The sequence below is a fragment of the Astyanax mexicanus genome, chromosome 24, assembly GCF_023375975.1.
Source record: "Astyanax mexicanus isolate ESR-SI-001 chromosome 24, AstMex3_surface, whole genome shotgun sequence".
Lineage (NCBI taxonomy): Eukaryota > Metazoa > Chordata > Actinopteri > Characiformes > Acestrorhamphidae > Astyanax > Astyanax mexicanus.
In genome coordinates, this window is record NC_064431.1 from 19,592,376 (window position 1) to 19,616,682 (window position 24,307).

Below are 24,307 nucleotides of genomic sequence, written 5' to 3' on the forward strand. Positions count from 1 at the left end.
CTCACAGTATTGAAGATGTCACCACACAGCCTCTGTAGACTGTTCCAATATTGTTAATAAGCCTAGGGCTTGAACACAGCTACAGATTGGACAGGGCAGGAGAAGTCATGTGGCCAAACACATGGTAGTATGTTCTTACTGGGACAGAACATGAACACACGGTTGGGTTAGGTTCTGAATGCCGCTTTCGATTAAATTTTTTAATGAATTGCCCAGCCCTAGCTCAATCTCAAACCAGAAAGAAGTCAGGGCATTTTCATTTTAGAGAAAATGGGTTTTTGTGTTGCCCCAAAACATGACAGCTTTGGTAATTAGCTGTCACTGTGGAGAGAATTAATGGACTTGGAGCACTGGGATTAAGTGACATGCTGTGCTGATGGCTCTAAAACTTTAGAGCGTTATTAAAGAGACAAAAATGTAAACCCAACAAGTGTGTAGCGCTCATCCAGTCCTGCTGCATAACCCAGATCTCCACAAACACACACTGACACGCACACAAATTAACTCATTTAATCCTGGACATACTGACAAACATGCCCACTCAGAGTTGAGCAAACAGAAACTCTGGCTTGCACACATGAACACAGACCCACAGACAGTATGCTGATAAGGTAACTAAGGGGCCACCACCAGTGGGGAGAGGGAGCAGTGAGCCATGCTATAATTAACCCAGCGCAGTCATTAATGCAGGGATCCCCCTCCCAGTACACCCGCCAACACGTTATTTATAGGCCATCGCCAGCCTCTGGACAACCCCCACTTCCCCCTTACTAAACAACAGATGAATTGCTTGGCTTCCTCCTTCTCGCTGCAACTTTGAGGAAGAAGTTGTCTTGTTTTACTAGTTTAGTTTGGGATCTGCTAACAGTTTTTAACTGTTGTTATTCAGACAAACATATACTGACCTTAGGCCAGCGTAACAGAGCACTGCACTAATCTACCAACACCTCGCTTTCCACACTTTCTGAGTCCTTCCGCTAAATCAGCCTGAGATGGATCTTTTAAACCTGCAGTGTGATGGTCTGGAAAGGAGCTAGATTATTATTGACTTGTGTGTCTGTTAGCTTACTTAAGTCTGTTGTAGGGTTTGGTTGTTTTTTTCCAGATTTGACCAGCAAGAGTCAATGTTTTTAGTTATTTAGACAGAGCCCTGGGAGAGCTAAAAGGAAGACTTCTGACTATGGTTGCAAAATCCAGGCAATTTCCCTAACGAAGATTCATTATTTATCATTAACTAATGCGTTAAAGTTAAGTGCTAGACCAGCATAAACGAAAAACATAATTTGTACCCTCATACATACTTTATTTTCAGTTATGTTCATATACTGTTAGTCTGGATACGTTTATTTACCTAAATAAGTTGAGGCAATTAGGTAATTAATTTTTAAAGTAATGTTTACTAAAAACATCAGTTAAGAAGACTTTAAACTTTATTTTGGCTAAATTGCAAGTTATTTAACCCCGGGTTTTTAAGCCCAAAAAAAGGGGTCAGTGGCAACAGATTAAACTTCTTCTCTACTGGCAGTAACTTGTGTAATTACAGTATATTACAAGAACATATATCTCAATAAATTGTGATACTGTATTGCAATCTCTACATTTAAAGTAAGAATTAAAAGTCTATACTGTGTTTTTGTAAATCAACACAGTAATGCGAAACAAAATATTGCGATATTCAGTAATTCAGTATTTAATATTTTCTTGTACCTCTATTTTTTACCCACTCAAACAAATATCTGTAAGGTCACTGGCCTATAGCGCAACAGCATTAAGTGAATGTGCACAGTAAACAAGAAACATATCATAAACTATATCAAATCTATTACTCGATCAGATTTTATATGTCTACACATATCTGAAAATTGAAAAAAAAAAATTTAATCAGATTTGAAATTCACCTTAGCCTGGTGATGTTAACAGAGCCTGTCACTTTGCAGTGAAAAAATGTGCATCACATTCTGAGAAATCTTTAAAACTCATTTCTATAGCAAAGTGCAAACACGCCTAGACAGTGTTGAAGAATGGCTGTCTTTTCTGTCTGCCTTTTGGAGCTTAGTCTGCCCTCACACCCTACCTCTCGGCTTGTCACTGCATGTCAGACCAACAAATGGGGCCAGTGATGCATTTGACTAGGATTCTCCCGGCTTTGGGGACTGAAATATTTATCATAGTGTACGTGACTGGTGCAGAGGTGGCAGTGTGGGTACTGTTCAGTGGTTTGCTTGATGGAGCTGCAGTCCAAAGCACAGGGGTGAAAGCTGGGGTCATCTGAGACACTTTCTAACTTCTGTATGTGCCTTGAACCACCGTTTACACCTGGCTTTACCATGATTCCTGGGTGATTCGATCACAAGTCCATGAGTCCAGCACAAAGTACAAGTGTAAACAGGGTACAGTGGGTTTTATAATAATCTGATCAAACAAACCAGTGATTCAAAGGTGGTCAGAAAAACATATGACCCCATTATTATTGTAGTGTACATGCTAAAACAACAAGTGTGAACAGCAAAGCCATCCCACAATAACCGCGTCACATAAATAAATTAATGAATGAATGAAATTACACTTATATAGCACCTTTCTAGAAACCCAAGGACGCTTTACAATCATGTTTTTACACACAACCATTTATACTCAGCACTCATGCACTTACCAGTGAGATGCAGCAGTCTATCCCGCACAGCATACTCTCAACTGGAAACGACATTTTTATACACGCACAATCCTATACAATACACGTACCAATAAATACATATACAAATCAGTTTAGAGTATTCAATTTTTCTGGGCAATTTAGAGTATCCAGTTTACCTGATCTCCATGTTTTTGGACTGTGGGAGGAAATTGGAGTCCTCTGAGGAACCCTGCAGACACAGGGAGAACATGGAAACTCCACCCAGATAGGGATTTGAACCCAAGACCTGATTTCTTGGAGGAGAACATGCTATTTACTAAGCCACCGTGTCGCCATAGCTACCATAACCCACTGTCGAACTCTACACTGTCGAGCACTCTACAAAATGAGCAAATGGAAACTATGTGCTTAATCTGGATTTGGGCCCCACTACATCCTCCAGTGGAAATGATTCATTTAAAAAGGCTGGTGTGAACGGCTATGCATTTTCACCATCACTTGAAGTTGGACCACCAAGGACGCATATTAATACTAGGTGTGAATGATGCCTTAATACAATACAATACTTGGTTACAAAAGCTTGTCTGTATCTCCTCTATGGACAATTCAAACAGTTTTATTGATAGATTGCAAACCACAATATCAGTATATGGCATAAAATGTTCGAGAGGTGCTGTAGCTGTAGCAAGTAGGTATTCGCGCCAGTTTGACAGTTTGCGCCCTGCAGTTTTATTTTTCAGACTGAATAATTTATACGTAAATTATACGTTCAAACTCTAGCAATTGCCAGTGTTGAGTCTTTCTCTCTGCAAGATTCCCGTGTTGTTCCCATGTTCAGCTATGATGTGACTATCATTACCATCTTCCCTGTGGCCCATTGCATTGATTAATTAGTGCAGGGATAAAAATAAGTCAGGCAAATTTAGATTTAAGTTGCTAGTCGATGAGCCAAGCTTCAGTTGGGGAGTAAGAGCGAGATTGTGCAGTTTAGCGTAGCACAGAAGCGGAAACATGCTTTTGTACAGGCTCTTTTATTGAGAGTCCGCCTGAAGGAACAGTTGATGAATATGTGTGAAAAGGGGATAAGGGGGTATGTGGTTGCTCAACTGGATTGGCTTGGGAGTGAAAGGAGGGATGTGGAATGGATTAATTTCCTTTTATTAATTGATATGAACTGAAGTCCAGGGATGGGCGGCCCTCATCGTGAGGATAGAAAGCCTGTGCAATTCAGAGATAAGAAGTGGCCCTCGATGCTTGACTTGGCTTTTAAATTGCGTTTGGCTTCGAATTTGGCCGTGGGGGTTTATTTCCTTGCTTTTTTTTATTCTCTGTAAGCAGGCAAAAGAGGTGTCATATTAGCATCTAGTGTTTCTTATCAGTGAGACACATATCTCCAGTTGAGTTTGATGGGTCTTTAGTTAACAGAGCAATTAAACGATTGCGGAGAGACAGTGAACGTCACTGGTGTGACTTAAGGTTGACTCTAGAGCTGGGCAGTTAATTGGAAATTAATTAAAACCAACATTTAGAACCTCTTATTGACATAATCTCGGATCTGTTGACACATTATTACCATTTCCCCTTAAAGATATACTATGGCTTGTGTAGACACATCTCTGCCCTGTCCAGCGTGTGACATAAAGGCTTTAACATGGAAGAGAACTCGAAATCTAAACACCTGAGCAACTTAGCACTAGCTGGATCATACGTACCGTGGTTGCCAATGTATGTAGCACGAAATGTACTTCCTGAAACATCTGCATTGCTTGACATCTCTCTGTGTTCCTGACGATGCACTGTCATTGCCACCGTAACATGGCTAGAGAAACCAGCATAAACCTACACGCATCTTGCCGATGCTGCTACTTGCTCAGTCTGTGATAGATTGTCTACAAGATAGATCTGATCTCTGCTGGATCGCTTGCTGTTGCCACCATATGGACGGTCCAGGGTCTCTGCTGTCTGTCAGCTGGTGCTGGTATAGAAAACCATGCCCCCAATTCTTAAAAATGCCTTGTTGCCACAGTCTGTAAGTTTGACTGACCATCACTCCATTCTCTCTCTCTGAGATGGAGTGCTGACCTCAGTGTGCCTTCTGTCAGATACACAAACAGTCTGCTGCCTCCCTAGAGGCCCTGTCCTGTCATTCAGCTCTGTTTGTTCCTTCTGCAGCCTGGAACTCCTCAGGGACCCCGCTGTTCAGTTTCTTTTATGACTCTGCCTCTCACAGAAAGTAGTAGAGCATCACCAGGATTACCATCTTCTCAGCATGTATTAACCAAGCTGCTGTACCACTGTTGTTTTTTTTTTTGTAAAAGGCTAATTGTATTTGGTGTTAGAGGTTGTACAGTATTGATTGTCTAATGTTTGCTTAACAGTTCATGTATAATCTGAAAATAAATGTGTCCGCATTGCCTGCATACTTTTTTGTGTCCTTTATGTTGGCATGGATGTAAAAATCCAGTAGAGAGAAGAGGACAATTCAGAGTTAAAGACAAAAAACTGGGATGCAAACGCAAATTCCTTTTTTGTCATGATTTAATTGTTATTATGCCTGTATAGCAGTGGTTATATTCTATTGGCTAAACTGCCCTGACAATTTCAGTTGAGAATAAATGAGCCTCAAGGGTGTAAACTGCCTTGCTTTCTTGGTGCTTTTCTCTTTCGCTTTATCTATACAAGAGAGCTCTCCATCCAAGAGAGGAATTAGGATTCTTAAGGCTCAGTGCTGCTAAAACGACATACACCCCTGTTATGACTACCCTTATTCTCGTTTCAATGTTGTGACTAATGTTAGGCAGAGGAGGAGAGCTATAGGAGAAAGAACACAATGTTGCATGTTAAGTGATGTCAGCTGTCTAAAATTATTCTCTCCTCAACATGCTTTCCCCAGCTGGACTCCCTCCACACAAGTGTGCACTGCTCCTGCCTATCAAATGAGCTAGTGCCGCACCACTTAGCTTGGAGAGCATGAGGGGAATCAGCAGCATCTGAGTTCGTTTTCAGGCTGTACAGATCGGTGTACTCACACTAGACAACTACAGTCTTGTGATTGGGAATCTTTCGTGTTGTTGATATTCCCAGCAAATCTGTCTGGTCTTTTGCCATGAAAACACCAGCAATAACAGAGATGGCAAATAGTGCAATCCCATGTGCACGAGGTTTTCTTCCAGATTGTAAGAAGCTATCAATTCAGGCTGGACATAAATAACTAAGTCCAAACAGACCATGAAACATTCTTGTAGCCATGCTTGTTCATATTGTGAAACTTATCTCTGATATTCTTGCACACGATATTTCTGACCTGGGCTTTTGTCAGCAATCATTTAAATTTTGCTGAGTGGCTTGACTGCCCCATACCATTTTACCATTTGCCATTTAACTGTGTGAAAGTCACGCTAAAGGACACAAAGACAGCATCTATGATGCATATGTGAATGCATAGTTGGAGGAATATGCAGTTACATGTTCAACCGCTGGGTAGAAGCGGCTGCCATTCACTCAATAACAGCCAGTGTTTACCTGCAGGTTTGCTGCAGGTTAAGCTCAGCTTAGCTCTATCAGACTGTCTTTTTTGTTTTACGTTTTCAGATGCTATTTGTAGAATGTGTAAAACTAACTCTTCTCATGGAGGAAATAGAATAAAGACTTTTAACACCACTAACCACAAACAAACAGTGCCAAGTGTAATCATAACACTGTTTTCTAAAATACTGATTGGTGTATCTCTAATCTCTAGCCTAATATGATAGCTAGATAACCATTGGGCTTCAAATTCAGAACTTAAATAACAAACATCACACTTGAAAGCATGCCTTGATTGATATAGCTATTTGGAATGAGTGAAAAGTTGTGTAAATTTAATTCTGAAATGTTTGATTCTGAAATTGTGATTCTCTTTATAGCTACAGACTGTAAAAATGCAGAATTGCTGGTCATCATGTTTTCCTCATGCTTTCTTGGTCTCTGTGCCTCGGGCTGTTCTTCACCTTTTGATTGAGATTTTTTTTTTCGCCCTTTTGTTCCCACAGAGTGATGAAATATAGGCCTGTAAGCATTCGTGGTTTTGTTCTCTAGACCTCATATTTATTTAACTCCCTGCTTTGTAATTGAAGGAGATCAAGTACAGGTAATAAATTCAGTGTAGTCTTGTGTATGGGATTAAAATGCAGCTGAAACGAATGTGAGGATGCACTTGGCCTTGCTGCTCTTTTCACTCCTTGGCATTGGTCCTCACTCGTGCTTTGTGTGTATTCATTCTTTTGTCAGTCTCTCGTGTTTTACTTCTCTCTCCCTCCCTCACCCGCTCCACACTTCCCTCTGCCAAGGCCGTACTACGCATGCTCCCTTTTTCCTCGGCTGCCTCCCTTCCCCTATTTTGCCTCACTTCTTTCCCCTTCCTCTCTTTTTCCAGTCCCCACCACCCACACTCCACTCTCCTCCCCACCTCCTGCCTGCACTTGGGGATTTCCTCTTTCTCTCTGGTCATGTGACTGCAGGGTGTAGCTCTGAATGATTCAGTATTCCAGCAGCAGAAGCAACAGCAGCAGCAGCAGCAGTGAGGAGCAGAGCATACTCCTACACAAGCAGAAATGTAGTACACATACATAAGCTGCACCAGAGCACAAACACTATATGTCTAAATGTTTGATGACACTAGAGATGAATGATATTGGACAAAACGTTGGATGCACAATAATCTGTTACTACAATAATATTGTCTGGATATCCAGATATTAATGTGCAACATGAAAAAGGAATTTTTAAATCCTAAAATTTGCTACATTAGTTTAATTACCTTAAAGGTTTTTGACATTTGACTTGGCTGCACTCCTTTTTCCCAGGATGTGTGGTTTAGTGAGTCTGTTCACTGTGAATTTCAACCTCACTCTATATTGGTCTACCTCACTCTGCCTCTCTCTGACTCCAGCCTAGTTAGCAAGGTCTGCAGCATGAAAGAGCAAGAGCTCTCTCTGTTGCTGTACATGGACAATGCAGTTTAAGTTTATTATTATTTACAGTGCTATAACTGCTTTGATAGACTATAACTTGTTGAAAATACAATTTATCCTACAGCCCTATTGGACTCCCCTTTCAATGAATGCTGCATTCAGCTATATAAAGCTGCACCCATTGCTGATTTGCACATGTGCAAATGCATACATGAACACCGCATGTCTAGTCCTTGTAAAAGGAAAGTATTGCCAATTGAGTAGGATTCTCTGTTGCAGATAGAGCAGCAACAAACAAGAACCTACATTGGCACCATGCCAGGTGTGGGCTAACCATTGAGTTGTGGAACAGTGGAGGAACTGTGTTTCTGGGATGAGAAAGCTGGTCCTTCCAATACTTTTTGAAAGGATTAATCAACACAATTTGTTAAAAAAAAATTCTGACCTTACTAAAGTATTTACTTGACGCATTGCAACTGGCAAAACAGAGCGTGTAATTGCAGTGGTCGCACCCCTGCACATTAGGGCTGCAACTAATGATTGACTAATTTGGTAGTCGACTAATCTGATGATTATTTCTTTGATTAGTCAGTTAGTCAACAATTATTTTTGAGATGTCCTCCATTTCTAAAAACAATAGAAACAGCTGAACTTGAGATTTTTAAAGACTTTTAAATGTCTAGATGTTGTTTAAACATGGAAAGCACTGATATTTACTGACTAAATATGTAATCTGTTGTGTTTGGGCACTTTTGGAGTTGAGTGTAAACAGTGTAAGTGAGCCTATACCCATCTCCCATTGCGTTTCTGTCCCTAGCACTTTGTGCAATGCGGTACTGTTACAAATTAACGATTAGTTGACAGTGAAATTTGAATTGAACAAATTTAAATAATCTACAATGTCACTTATATCGATTAATTGTTGTAGCCCTACTGCACATTTGCCCCAAATGCTGTTCCTGGGGTATTTCTTTTTCATTGCCACCTGTTGTGCATGTCAATCTCAAGCAAAAGTATAACCAAGTCCTTATAGACAAGGACTTGTCTGTTCCCCCTGCAGACAAACTTACAATGCAGCTGGTCAGTTATTTCCATTCCTCATTGAAAGGGGTATAGATGACAATACTGGAAACTGAAAAAACGCTATTCGGGCCAGCCCTAATAATTATCGAGATACAGAAAAAAATATTGTGATAAAACTTTTGTCCATAACTCCCTTATTCTCTCACTTATGAGTAAAAACAAACCTTTAAGTGTGACAGAAAGGGATTTGATTTATATCGTGATACATATCGATATCGACTGATATGGAAAACTATATCGGGGTAAGATTTTTTTCCATATCGCCCAACTCTAATCGTACGTGATAATATCGCCAACATTTTTGAATATTGTGAACGATATTATACTCTAAAAAAATATTGTGCCATATTACCCACCCCCAACAGGGTACTACTTTCTTTTCACACTGTTTTAATTTTCTTTTATATATCAGCTATATAATCTGTCTCTAGTAGATATATAGATCATATCTATCATTTATTTTACTTTAATCCTGGATATATGGAGATATTTAGAGTGCATTATATGTCATCATGACATTCTGGATCATTGACTTCTGTTACAAATCTGATCAAATTCTTGTAGTTTTTTATCTCAGGTAGGGGTGTGACATAAATCGTATGCAATAATAAAATAAAATGTTCATTTTGTTGCAGTAGTGTATTCTTAAAAAAAAAAAAAATAAAAATATGTATATCGCCAACGTTATCGCGAAAATACCATGAAATATCGTGATATTATTTTAGGGCCATATCGCCCACCACTAAACAGCACCGTGGTTAGTGTTATGAGAACTCCCATTTGTTTTGCAGACAGTTGCTGGTCTCCTCATTAATAACATTGCCGGTTTAACTCCTCACAGTGGTGCTCTGAAATCTAATAGGGGTGGGACAATATAACGATATAGCAATATCTCTTTTAGAGACAGGAGAGACAATGAATGAAATCAGAAGCAGATACCATCACATTTGTCCATGTAGATAGTGTAGGTATGTTCTCATGTTTGGAATGGGTAAACAGCTGTGCTCCAGTTGCTCCATGTACAGAAATGTCCTGTCTGTTCCGTGTGCAGCTGTTTTCTCGGAATTGAATTAATCTCACTAGCGTGTGAGACGCGGTTCGCCGTGGTTTGCCGCGGTCACTCGTTGTTAAGTTAAACTAATCTAATAACACGAGCTGCCGGAAAGCTCCAGTTCTCCAATTCAATGCCCAGCTGTGCTCCATGCTGCAAACGAGAAGTGAGACCAGCCCAGCATACCAATACCTCCCAGCTCAGCTCAGAGTGACTGGACCATATTGCTCATTATATAGATGTTATAGCGTTGCTCAGGGCTCGGTCATGGCTTGGGAGCTCCGTGTAGACACGGTGTGTGTGTGTGGGATGTGTGTGTGTCGTGTAGGTGAGTTTGGTGCAGGGAGAGCAGCTGAGTGGAGGGCTCTGCATTCTGCCGCTTTAGTATGCAAGGCAGGTGTGGCTGCAGTCGAAGAGAGGCTGGGCGCAGGCCGCCGCCTACACACACACACACACTCTCATTCACACAGGCTCATATACAGTGCGTATTCCACCCCAGCACCCATCCCATTAAGAGCCTCTAGTTACACATACATAACTCTCTTTTTCTTTCTTCTTTTTCTATATTGTCTTTCCTTCCCTTCTTTCTCTTTTCTTTTTCACTCTCTTCTTTTCTCACTTTCATTCCCTCAATCCCTTACCCTTTACTCTTTTTCTTTCTTGTCTTTCCCTTTTTTTCTCTTTCCCTGTTATTTTTCACACTCTCTCACTCACACTTTATCATCTTTTCCTTAACATCTATCTCTCTTTTTTACCCGTTTCCTTCACTCTTTTCTTTTCTTTCATTTCTTTCTCCCTCTCTCCTTTCTTTCACCTTTTCATCTTCTTCTTTCTCTGCTTTCCTTTCTCATTTTCCTCTTTTCTTTTTTTCATTTATCTCACTCACCCTCTTCTCTCCCTCTTTGTATATCCCTTTATCGTTTCCCATCTTTCTCTCAAGCATAATCTCCCTCACCGCACCCATTTCTCTTTCTCTGCCTCATTCACTCTCTCACCAATCTCTTTTGTGAATTTAGCTCTTTTTTCTCTCTTTCACATTTTGTGTTCTCTCTTACTATGCCTCTTTCTTTCTCTTTCTCTCCCTCTCTCTCTCTCTAGGTTTTACTAGTTTTTTCTTTTTTTGTCTTTCTATCGTTTGCTCGTTTTCTTTCTTTTTTACTTGTTACTTTTTCACTCTCACTCTCTATATCACACTTTCTTGCTCTCTTTCTCTCTCTCACCCTTTTAATCACACTTACTTCACGTCTGCCGCTATGCTACAAATGCTCACAGAACTCAAAGCTTGAAGGTTCTTCACTGCTTTGATCCAATTCCTCCTCCTCGTCCATCCATTCACTTCTTCTTATCTCTCATTCTCTCCCCACCCCTTCTTTAATTCCTCCTGCAAGTTTGTCATCTGACTTGCCCGCTCACTCGTTTGGTTTTCCGCCTCCCCGTCAAGTGCCTCAGCGAATGATGTATGAAAACCAGAGAGGAGGTGCCGTGGCCAGCAGAAGCCTGGGTGAGATGGATGGCCTCTCCAGGCCAGCCGAGAGGAAAGGAGAGGGGGCTGGGGGGCACTAGTTAGATGCTATCGACCTGACTCTCCACTATTGGCGCTCCCCCACGCCCGCTCACTGATGTGCAGCCTCCAGAGACGTAAAAAATCAAACCCGCACTCGAGCATCTGTTGCTTCTCTGTATTTAAAGGAACCACAACGTGGACAACTGGATTCCTTGCATTGTTAGAAATAGTACTTTGATGTACTCAACACTGGCAGGGTAGAGCTCGATCTATCAGTGAATTTGATCTCTCAAACCACCTTCAGAGGTGGTCAGGGATGCACATGCCCACATAATATTGGAAGTGCAGTGCCAAATTGAGTGTCTTCATGTGTCCTCAATAATGCCAATGCATTGCCCATACCAACCATGTAATTGTTTGGAAATCGAAATGGTCTATTATCTGAGGTAACAGGCTGTTTTGTTTACTGTGATAACAATTATCCAAAATCTTTGTTGTCACGGCAAAAAAGAAAATCAATCAAACCAATCAATTATTTAATCTAACACATTGATGATCCTCCAGGGAAGCTCCTAAAGATTTCTCCCTGTCTCTGCACATTTTACAGAATTCAGTTGGTTAATGACATTAGTAAGATATAGTACATTAGCAGATGTTCTACTGAATATTATTGCTCTAAATACAATGAGCAAAAAGTAAGTAAATAGAGCAGGTATTAAGTTTGGAACAAGGTATTTGTCTCTTTGCTTTCTAAAGTCTTAGCTGAGTTACTAGGTATTTTCCTTGTTGTCAAACCACTCAGTAGTACCTCAGTTACTAAAAGTTAAAAGTGAACTAGACACCTGGCTATGACAAAGTGCTGGTACCTTTCTCACACACTGAGTATACAACTTGTTAACTACCGACATTTTCACACTATGAGGCACAATTAAAATCCTTTAATTTTCCCAAAAATCATCAGTGCGCCTTATAATCCAGTGCGCCTTATGTATGAATTTTACCAGTCAGGTTGTTAGGAGCACCAAAGCCTCTCTTCTGAAGTCCAGCGTTATACACGGGTTTCAGTTTAGTTCTCTGGCCCCGGGGCTGGAGCAGCATTAGCATTAGGCACTAACCATATCAGTATATCAGGGATGAACCGCACCCTGGCTTACCAAAACACTCTAATACTGATCCAATAGTTACTTAGCAACCAATTGTTTTTGCATTCCATTTTAACTGTTTAGACTGATTATCTGATGTTTTGATTGTTGAAAGTGTTTGGAGAGACTAATGTGTGCACACTGCTATAACTTAATGCTTTTTAGACCACCAAACCACCAAAATGGTTTGAGAGAATGAATTTGTATGTAAGTTTACACTTTTTTTATTTGGCCTTATCCATATATATTCCTGATATATAAGGTGCATGAAGTGATCAGGTAAAAACAGGGTCACAGAGTCACTTCAGGAGAATTAAATAAGGGAATTAAATAACGGAAATTGTTGAACTGTGATGGGGCAGTATAAAAAAAATGTTTTTACTTAATTCACTAAATTATAGGTCAGAATATATGGGTCAGAGAGGTGGTAATCATAATCGTACATATGCTAAAGCTTCCCAGCTCTTCCCCCCTCTTTTCCTCACCTGGCCTGAACTACTGAACAATATTTGACAGAAGGGTTTTAGGGCTCATTCAATAGCTGTCGCCATCTAATGCATCAGCTTTAATTATTGGAAGTGCTTCAGTCTGTTTGATTCCCCACCCATCACTCCTCCGCTCCTCCCCCGGGCTCTGAAGACTTAGACCTGGCCGCTTTGGGCCAGACCCTTTTTAAGCAGAAAACACTTCGCCGTCCCGTAGGGCTGTTAGTGAAATCACATTTTTTTATTGTTATTGAATGACATTATGTGTTCACAATAAATGCATTGAAGAAGCTGCAAAAACATGGTGAAAAACAGCAAACGTGTACTGAATGTGTGCAGCAAGAGAGGGCGCTCTTATGTTACAGACATGTTGCTCACATGACATAACAAGGCTGGAGGTAGAGTGAGGTTGAGTTAAGTAGAGGTCCAGTACTCCTAAGCGAAGTGTTTCACAACAATATCACGATATCCAACCTTGTTTTTTATGATGTGTTCCATATCATACACCCCTACTGTCCTCCTTCTTTTCTTTGATAGAGGGGCAAGCCAGACGTCTTCTTTCATCCCGCTGACGATAAAAGAGACACAAAAGTTGCTCAGACGCGTATGAAGCTGCTGGAATATTTTTTTTTGTATACTTTTGTTGTTCCCCCCTCCCCACAGATTTCGCGGGATGCAAACAAGCTGGATTTGGGCTGACATCTAAACATCAGGGAAGACTCTTGAAGGCAGTGTCATAATTGTTGCATGCAGATTCGCCGCCTGCGTGGGGCTGCAGAGACTGGCGGGTATTTAGATAGTTTCCCCTTTTTTAGCTGTGCGCTGTTTCAGCCTGAAACTTTTAAAGTCGAGGAGATGCGATGTAGACAGATGAGTCATCCTTTTAAAAGAGCGAGAGAGAGAGACAGACAGAGGGAGAGAGAGAGAGAGAGAATGGGTAAGAGCGGGAGGGAGCAGAGGGGTCCTGCGTTTGCGCAGCCCTGGTTTTGTGGAGGCGGATACGGAGCCTTAAGGCCCACGCTGGCACTGCCATTGCAGGACTGCAGAGGAAACAGATGGGCTCATGATTTACATCTGCTGCCTACGAGATCCAGCTCATACTCTTTAATCTAACAGCAGTGCCTCCATCTCTCTGTCGCTCTTATTTCTTCCAGTTCCTTCCCCTGTTCTCTGTCACCTCATCTCTCATTCTACCTCGCTTTTTCTTCCTCTTTCCTTGTATCTCTCCTGCACCCTCACTTGTGCTCTCTGTCTCTGTCTCACACCTCTTGCTCCACCTTAGCCCCAATCCACTTACACTGCGGTACCGATATGACTTTAACTCTCACAGCCTAATCCTCTCACTCGCACTGCTCCCCTCACAGTGAGCTACTTAGTACACACTAAGTAGTGAGTACACTTCTAAAACGCAGCACACAGCACACTCCAGCTGCTGCCACTGCTGAGAGTGCCAAATCACACATTGCCCTCTTTTTAGCCAGGCTTTCATTCAGATTCTGAGAAAAAAAAAAAAAGAAAAAGTTGGGTTTTTCATCCTCTACAGTAATGCATAGGCTTAGACTGTCAGCAAGCAAAATGGAGAAATGTAACTCTAAGTTTGCTTTTAGCAGACAGCTATTTACAGTATCGTTTGGCTGTGTTGTCTTTCGTAGTTTAGAGATGCCATACAGGATGAGCATCAGCTCAGTTCATGTGGGCTGAGATGTCCGAGCCACCCAAATGAAATCCAACATCTGGGGAGTACAAATGCACCAGACAGTTCTGGGAGAGCAGTGCAAAGCCATTTTTCTTTAACTAATATAGACGTGACTAAAATTGCAACGTATTTTGTTACTAATTTAACTGGGCAAAATACAGTAGCGCTTCTTTAACCCAGCGTTTCTCAAAGTGTGGAGCGTGCTCCATAGAGGTGTGCCAAAAAATCGATTCACATAAGAATCTTGATTCTCATTTACTACGATTCAGAATCGATTTAAAATGTCCCAAAATCGATTCTGAGGGGCGGGTTTTAGACTGATTTTGGGCTGGGTATTTTTGTTGGACCTGGCAACCCTGGTGATAGCGCTTGTCCCTTTGGAGATCTTCCAGACACACACAGAGCGTAGGTGTTTGAGAATCACCGGTAAGATGGCAGAACAAGCACTATATTACCTTAGATTAACGTGTAGTTTCAATGTTTTATGGCAGAATGCTTCATAACAAGCATAAAAAAGATCGCTAGTAGTTAGTTTCAGTAACTGTTAGCTAGCTAACTAGCTAACTTTCCAGTTCCACCTTAAATAACGCTACAGGTGGCAGCGGGCTGCAGCATTTAAGGCGGAACGGAAAAATAACAATAAGCTAATCAGAGCTAATTTCAGCTCCTCATCACAGAGGAATTAAGGAATGGACAATATGAATTAATTTCTCCACCTCCTGCCCCCTTTCTGAAGAAATACAACCACCTTAAATTAACTAGTTAATCAGCAGCTGCTCCTGAACTTTAGCGCTCCACTGCTATCATCACATCAGCCCAGCAGCGTCACCTACACACCACCGCTAGTAGCCTGGTAATAAAGCAGTGTTATTTATTATTTATTTATTGTTCATTAACGTCATTGTGATATCCCAGTGATTCCTCTGTCACTGAGGACCCACATTCCTGCACATTTTATTGTTTTTGTAACACATTACTTGCTCCAGGACCAGTGTATATTATGGAGGGTTTTTTTTCAATACGATTCATAAGCCAGAAGCAGAAATATTTATAATTCAAATCGTTTTGAATCAAAAATCGATTTTGAATCGAATCGTGGCCCCCAAAATCGGAATCGAATCGAATCGTGAGATAGTAATCGATTCCCACCCCTAGTGCTCCACTAGTGGGGCGCGTGGATATTGCAAGTGGGGCGCAAGGAATCGGAAGAAATAAATTTTTTTTAAGCCCGTCTTTTTAATGGCGGTCTGTTTTGCCAATTAAAGGGGTGATATATATAATACTCGATGAATCACAATGATTATTTGGCATATTTTTAATCTCCATTACATAGAAAGGAGGAGCTGGATAACCAGATTATTTGTGTAGGAAAATTTTGTTTTGCATATCTTTTTTAAGGTCTTTTTAAAGGCTTTACAGTCGCTGACCTTTGATCCATTATACCTATTTAAAAAATCATCTAAAGTATTTATTTTTTTTCCTGTTCAGTTTATTCCATTTTAATTGTTTTCTAAATTCTCTGATTACTCGATTAGTCACCAAAATAAACAACAGAATACTTGATTACTGAGATCATGGATAGTACGCTAGTTGCAGAGTTGCAGATTGCAGAGTTTTCATTTTCTTCTTTTATTTATTTATTTGTGTGTTAGTTTATTTTCCGCTAATGACTTAATGCAAAATGGCCCATTAGCAGATTTCGGGTCAGAGGAGCATCTCCTTCCAAACCTGTGCAGCTGAAGGCATTGGCGTGTGCTTGCTCTCGCATCCTAATTACCCTGTTTACAGTCTGATGTCAGATTTTGCCGAGGCTCTGGTGCTCTCATGGCAGCATGCATATGTATGAAGAGCAGTACGTGGGCAGACCAAGCGCACCCTCTCCAGCCCCCCTCCCCACTGCCCTTGATACACCAGCTTTGCTGCCGGCTTAGATTGAAGTCTGCTTTTCTGTGTGGGCTTTCCAGCACATTGCTTAATGCACGATGGGTGCCAAAAGTTCACCAACAAGAGTGTGATTCATCTGCCAGTTTTTCAGCAGACCCCCACCCCGCTTCCCCCACCTCACCACCCATTCATTCTCCATGTAGCAATAATTGCCTCGTAAGTGCTTTGTTAATTAAGAACTAGAGGTGCCGAGTCAATCGAGAAGCAGAATTTGAAATGGCTACAGATGAGTTATTAAATATTTGGTACTTGTTAGTGTTTTTCTCCACAGGTAGGAATTGTATCACTAGCAATAGGGCTTGTGTGGCTCATTTTTGGTAGTATTTGGGCTCAGAGTGTCTAGAATTTGGGGTCTATCTATACTTGCCTTGGATGTTCCGAGTAGTAGACTCAACTCTCTTTTTAAGTCGCTCTAATTAAGAAAGTCAGCTAAATTCCTTAAATGTACATGTTAATGAAAAACCTTTTAAATTTGAGAATTGTAGTGTTTTAGGCTTGTTCCTGATTCCCTTTTACTACAGAACCTTTTCGAAATGTATGACCATTTCCTACAGGATCAAAAATTGCAGCATAAATAACTAAGATGGGAGTGGTTACTCAATTCTTCTTCAGAGTTTGAAACTTTTTAAATATTACCCTACCTCCCCATGTAAAACTAATACCATCAAAAATAAGAAAATCACAGCTTTAGTGTTTCATCTAATCTCTACTGACCACAGTTCTTAACAGCCTGTAATTTTTGCATTTATTGCAGATAGTTACAATAAATGCAAAGAGTGCCATCAGTCAATGTTGACATTCCAGCTCTCAGTAGCTCTCATTCCAGCTCTCTACAGTCATCAAACCGAACTGCTCATTTCACGCCAAACTGTTGAACCGGTGAGTCCACTAGTCAGCAGCTCAGGCGGAGGAGGATTTATAGTGGTTTTACTGCTTTCTCTTATTGGATGGAGAGTAGCTGGCTGTGGTAGTATTTCTCCTGCAGCTGTAGGCTCGGCACTCCTAACACCCACATGCACCCTGTGTTAGTAGGCGAAGCTCCGATTTCATAGACTGCCGGTACTGAATTGCTTCCGAAAAGCTCCTTGACACTTTTCTTAATCTTTTTTTTTTTTCATATTCATTTTATATTTCATCCAAGACAAAATGGTGGATGTGGTTACTTCAGGCTAATATCCTACCATATATAAACACACACATCTTTTTCTTATTAGTTCGTGTCATTATTATTAATACAGCCTTGTATTACAGCACAGGAGGGGGTTGGACATTAAGTCACAGCGAGAGGCCTCTGCAGACTGCCAGGCCAAATCACTTCAGAGATCTCCCCTAACAGCACTGCGTGAATCTCCTCAAAATATTAAACCCAGTAAATCTAAAACACCCTATCATATTGAAGTCTGCATTTCAACAGTGAAATCTCACAGAAGTTCTCTGCATGCAGACGTTTCTGCATGGATTCCTTTAAAGTCAGTAAATAAGCCTGCTTTTTTTTCATACTCAAAGTCTTGCAGTTATTTAACCCACATTTTCAAACTTGTTGATCATTTCCTCTTTGTTTAAATACCTTTTTTTTCTAACCGAGTATGATTAGCGTATTTAGTGTATTTTTGTACTTGCCTTTAGTAGTGCAATGCTACAGTTACGTTATTAATTTTGTGTAATTTAAATTTGAGCCACATTATATAAACACATATTTATTTTCTTTTCAAAGAACTTTGTGACAGTTGTGAATAAATTTAGTCTGGAGCCCTGTCTGATAAGTTATGCTGATACTATACCACTAAATAACATTATACAAATTTGTTCTAGTAACTTTTTTTTTTTTTAATGATTTCTTTTACTCTCCCTGTAGCTCTTGGCTGCACTTTTAAAACACACTGATGATGATGATGCTGATGAGTTTAACCTGTGAAGAAAATGATCAATCTGTTGAACCAGAAGCTGTTAATCATAGTATTGTAATATCTTTGACTGTGCTCTCTTGAGAAGGGCACCTTTCCTATACAGATAATGAAGACACCTGGCCTGTCACTCACTCCTTATTCCTACAGAGGAGGACACAGGTGGTTCTACCCAAACATTTTAGGAGTCCTTCTAATTTCTGTGTGATTCCAAATGGGCTCTCACGTCTCCTCTGGCGGTTGGTGACATTTGGTGGGGTCAACGCTATTTTGTTTGAAAACACAGTTGGGGTGTGCTCATCTGGCATTTCCGGCCTTCGACATTTACAAGCATCCATTACATCAGGCTAATGTGCAGGCTAAACTCAATCAGATGTCCTCTGGCCAGCCCACAGGATCACACAGACACACACACACACACACACACACACACAACATATAAAACCTCAATTAACCAACATTCAGCAGAATTATAATATAGGCAGTTCCAGACTAAATGAAAACACTAAAATGTTTGACACTAAATAAATTTAGTCTAATTGGTCGCTTTTCATTCATGGTACTGAAATCTGATATGTACAGCCTCTGTAGCTCACATTATTCTGGCAAATTCTAATTCAATTAGAAAGCACAGTATTTTCTAACATCTATGTGGCCTGTTGCAACAGCCTGTGCAAAATGTGTGGAGTACTGATTCTGGATGCTGAAGTGTCCAAAGTTTTGCACAGGCGGCAATAGTATGTGCTAAAATGTGCAGCGATTTATTCTGTCTTAGGTGTTTAGAGTGTCTGTGTTTCAATAAAAAAATCTACATCTGACACCACGTATTAATAAGATACCACATGATCAAAAGATGTGATAAATCGCAATATCAATATTGTGAACTGCCATATTTAAATTAATGGACCTTTTGCATTATGTCTTCAATCATCTTCACACATGCATGAGTTACAATGTGATCCAAATAGCAGATGTGAGACAGACATGCTACAGACACCCTCTTTCTATAAAAAAAAACCAAAGTAACGCCTCTTCAAAGTCAGGGTTACTTCATGAATATTTAAAAAATAGAGAATCAAAGGAGTCGAAGGAGCTTCTTAATCCATGTTGAGGTTGAGTGTCTTTATCTTTTTCCATACATCACTGTTTTTACTGTCTTACCCACTTGCTTGATTTCTTCTAGATTTGGGCCACTTGCATAGAGTGTGAACATAGCCTTAGTGCATCTTCACGTGTATAGTTGGGTTGCTTTGATCTAAACCAGTTCTAAATGTGATCTCATTGCGTATTAAATCAGACCTGTCTGGGGGTAGCAAGACAAGAAGAAAGGGCTATATTGTGGACGAATGCATATTTCTGATGGCTTGGTAATGCACACAGAGGTATAAGTTTTGAGGTGGTATCTTGTGAGTGATGGCTAGCCTACTCACGACCGAGCGGATGCAGATGGACGGGACATTTTACTTCTGAATTTGTGCAAACCACATCTCGCGAAAGCATGAACAACCTCGAACACACCCACAAGCGTCAAGTGTTGCCTGCCAGTGTAAACGCATGGGTAATACATGATAGAAGGCTATTAATACCACCCACATTGGACAGTGCAGTGGTAATAATGGTGAACAGTGACTCCTAGCTTGAGTTGTTTCTGTGAGCATCCTTATATTCTTGAGGTCAGTGCAGTATTTTTTAAGCTTTACCATGGGCTGTGGCGAAAGTCACGGGACATGAAACTAGTCTTGCTGTTTAGTGGTAAACTTAAAGTGGGGCAAGATTTGCTATAGTTGGCCATCTCCCACACAGGCCTGCTGTGAAGACAGGAACTCACTGGGACTGAGAATCAGGTCACTTTATGTCGATGAGTAGCTGTTAGCGGGTCAACCAATCATCAAGAGCTCTTACTCTTATTACGATGAGAGCATTGATGGTATGGCCTTGTATAGCAGCCCAGCGACTGTCAGGAAGAGGTTAAATCAGTGTAATTTGTAGTGAGGCTTGGGCTGCATCAGAGCAAAAACACTGTGAAGAGCTGTGGTCAGTAATCCAATCTGGGTTAAAATCCACCTCAGGGCTTTGCACCAATGGTTAGCTTCTCATGGATACTGTAAATGACCCTGGATGTGTCTGTGTGTGTGTGTGTGTATTGTGTGTATTGGTGGGATGGGGGGGCTGAAAGAGAGAGAGAGAGAATAAAAAGAGATTGTCTATAGAATGACTATAGTGGAATCTCAGCTCTGATATTTCGTTTTGGATCAGTGCAAGCATACATCAAAGAGTGACCTCCATTCTGAGCATTTGAAGTGTTTAAGGAAACCCACTGGAGCCGGACCCCTGACTATCTCTCATTAGCACAGCGAGCTTATCTCCAATACTGACGGACCTCATACTGCCAGCTTAATCTGAGAGCAGAACCCCTCTTTGTCTCTCTCTCTCTCTCTCTCTCTCTCTCTCTCTCTGTCTCTATTTCACGTTCTCTTGCAATATCGCTCTCTCCGAATGTACCCCTATACAATCTCTCCCACTCTGGCTCTCTTAGTCGCAGTTATTCGCTTTCTGTCTTTATCCCATTTCCCATTTGGACCCCTACATCTTGTTTTTGAGTGTCACCCTTGGATATTAGCTCAATTTACGGTATTATAACTCTTTAAATAGGGAAATGGGGTGGTGGTGGTGATGAAATTAGTTCTTTATTATCACCCAGCCCTAATTTTTTGTTCCACTTTAATTCATGCAGCAGTCTTAGATTGCTGTATTTAACTGCTGTTGCACCATTTAAGGTGGAATGGGAAATTTAGCTAGCAAGCAAGATAGCTACCAAGGCATTAATTGATAGGTTTCTTTGGTTGCTTATGTCGTCATCTTGGTTGTAATTTCTCACAACCTTTATAACATTTGCAGCATGCCTCTGAAAAATCATTGTTTGTAGGGTCATGCAGCCCTAACACTTTACTCTGCTCCTTCTATCCCATCTCATTCTTTCTTTTACTCACTTACTTAGAAATACTCACACAAACATGCACGCAAATCTGGGGTGAATGGATGGTTCTGAAACAGCGAAGCAAAAGACTCGTCTTTATGTGCCAAAACTGAGGATTCCACCGAGGTGCATCATTTATGTATGACCAGTACAGAAAAAGAAACTGTGCTTTCTTCCCCCCAGTGAATGGGTATGAAATGTGCAAGTGCTTCCCTCTTACGGATCTCCAGCATATGTCTCTTCTCTACTGTGGATGGAAACTCTTTCTTGCATTCCTTTTTATATAGAAGTTTGCAAAAGATACTTGAAAATGTCAAAACATTCTAGGTTTTTGTTTCATAATGGATTTTGTCTTTGTAGGCTACTGCTTCAGCACACTGCACAATTCAGAAAGCAAAAGCATTTCGCACTGTGCGTTGTCAGCATTTCTTTTAAATCACTGATTTATGTTCTATTATAATTTCTAACATTTAGAAATGAGAACATTGTTGAATTTGTCTACTATGTAACATTCTTTACCTTCATGATCTGTGTTGCAGATTTTCTGAACTGAAGAAACCCTGGGCTTCGGCGACGTGGTAGCATGCTCACCCTGGCCAGCTCTTCTCTTCAGAGCTCCTTCTTCTAATGGTTCTCTTCTCTTCACTGCTCCACTTCCGGAAAGAAGACAGAAGAACTCCCCGCTCGTTCCGGCAGAACTTGAAATCCGTTCAACCAGTCAGAAAGCTGTCCACCTTCGAAAACGCTCCTCTACAGTGAAGTCCTAACATCTGTGACAGGCCCACCCACGAAGTGTCAGAACTAGTGGACTGAAAGACAGCCTAGGATACGAAAATGGCTAACAACACTGCGGACCATCCACCGGGGAACTCTGTGGCCGAAGGCAACCATGACGGGGACTTTGGCTGTACGGTGATGGATCTCCGGGAGTTGATGGAGCTCAGGAGTGCAGAGGCAGTCAACAAGATCAGAGACACCCACGGAGACGTGCAGGGGATCTGCCGCAGGCTGAAAACCTCCCCCATTGAAGGTAAGACTTTACAAACAGACAAACTTCCCCACACACATAGCCTGTGCTTTATTCAGGCAACACGGGATGGATGAAGTGCCTTTTATAGTATTTTGATGATTTTAAGTACGGCTGTGCAACATCTCGTTTCAAAAATGCATATTAAAATATAAGTCTTGTTTAATACAAAATAAACGTTCATGCATTCTCTATTTTTGTTTACCAGAAGCAAAAAATATCATATCAGATAGTATAGCCCAGTGTCATTTATAACAGTCCATGTAATATTCTTAATATCATCTTCATAATATCATGACATTTTGAATATTTTATTTTTAACAATAAAATTTTGCAGTGCCAGATTTTTCCAACATTGCACAGCCATAATTTTAAGCTCTGGTTCTGGAGCACTGCTGATTTTCACTTTTTTGAAATAACTATATCAATCAGCCTTTATTTAAACTTTAGGTACATTAAGCAAGGCCCTTATTTACAATGTAGCAATGAGCCAGTACATAAAATACAGACGTGTACATTTTACTGACTGCGCTGGAACGATATATTGTGCAGCCCTAATAGGAATGATAGGGGTTGAATGAATAATGTAGGGGTTATTGTTTGTGTACAGATTCTGTGCTATTATTCATTATAAGAAGGGTGGAAACAAGGCAGCACCCTGCCAGAATTGTGGGCATTGTGCAGCCTGATGGCAGCTGGTGGAATGAGCCACTATAGCTAATGACGTTCCTAGATTTCTTGCCATGGAAGGGATGGACAGAACTGTTCAAAATGCTCTCCAATTCTATCACCATCTGCTGCTCTGTCTCTGCCTCCACCAAGTTCAGAATAAGTCCAGTGATGGAACTGACTTTCCTCATATGTTTGATGAAGAGCTTGGTATAAGAGCAGGGAAGGTTCATGTGTTTGTTTCATTGTATACAATACATTTTGTCCGGTTAGTTTTTGGGTACACACAGTAGTTTTGTGAGCAGGTTAGAGAACTTTGCAACGTCCTGTCATTATCACCTACACAGGCTAAGTCTCCATAAACTTAGGGCTGATTGACTTGATTTTGACCTGATTTTTAGGCATTGAATCTTATTTTCTTCTCTGAGGAAAGCATTGTAAGTGTTTTTTTTTGCTTATTTTAGTAATAATAATCTTAATCAGCCTTTTTTAGAATTTTCATCTTATTTTAAAGTCTTTGAACTCAAAATAAGCACAAAAAGTCTACATTTCTAATTTATATAAAAAAATTGCTAACCCCATTGGAAAATGTTTTTTGCTTAATATAAGCATATATTTCTTAATTTACATATATTTTGTCAAGTGGATTTTTTTTGTAGTAAAGTTCCTAGGCAAGACAACGTTTTTGAAGTGTGGGCATGTCACACAGAATGAGCATAACAGATTTTCACTCAGATTCCTTTCATTTCTGTTGATGAATAAGCATTAATTTACAGTTACAGTAGATACAGGAATCACAAGCATAATCTGTTGTATCCATATTTTGCTGCCATATTTTTTTCTACTGTTCAGTGGGTTATGATTGCCTGCCTGAACCTACTGTAATTGTTCTGAAAGTCTGAACCATCTAGAAAAATGTAAAATCTAAAAAAAATCTTCGAACCAATTTTTAGTTTATTGATCCAGACCGTGGTTCACGGCACCTTTCACACTTGCTATTGCTGGTTCAGACCAAGCTAAAAAAAAGTCTAAAAGTTTGGACCAAACTTGGAAGGTGTGAAAGCTGCCTTAAATGAGACTCCAGGACCAGGGTTGCATCAACCGCTCTACAATTACACACTTACCCAGTTCCATGTCCACACACCAGCCCAAATATTTGAAACTAACTTCATCAGTCCTCCAGATTCCGAGGCAGAGGTGATATCTGCTGTCTCACGGCCCCAGGCTGATAGAAGTCT

At 40.6% G+C, this 24,307-nt stretch overlaps 1 protein-coding gene across 5 annotated transcripts in view; it reads left to right on the plus strand.

The window, feature by feature from the left end:
- The window catches only part of atp2b4 (ATPase plasma membrane Ca2+ transporting 4), a 148,357-nt gene that overhangs the window by 26,530 nt on the left and 97,520 nt on the right, over positions 1–24,307 (plus strand). For all 5 annotated transcript variants that reach the window (XM_007247771.4, XM_007247770.4, XM_022682692.2 and 2 more), the window contains exon 2: positions 21,913–22,403. In XM_007247771.4, the coding sequence (XP_007247833.2) occupies positions 22,208–22,403 (196 nt within the window). In that variant the 5' untranslated portion in view covers positions 21,913–22,207. The remainder of the gene's footprint in view (positions 1–21,912; positions 22,404–24,307) is intronic.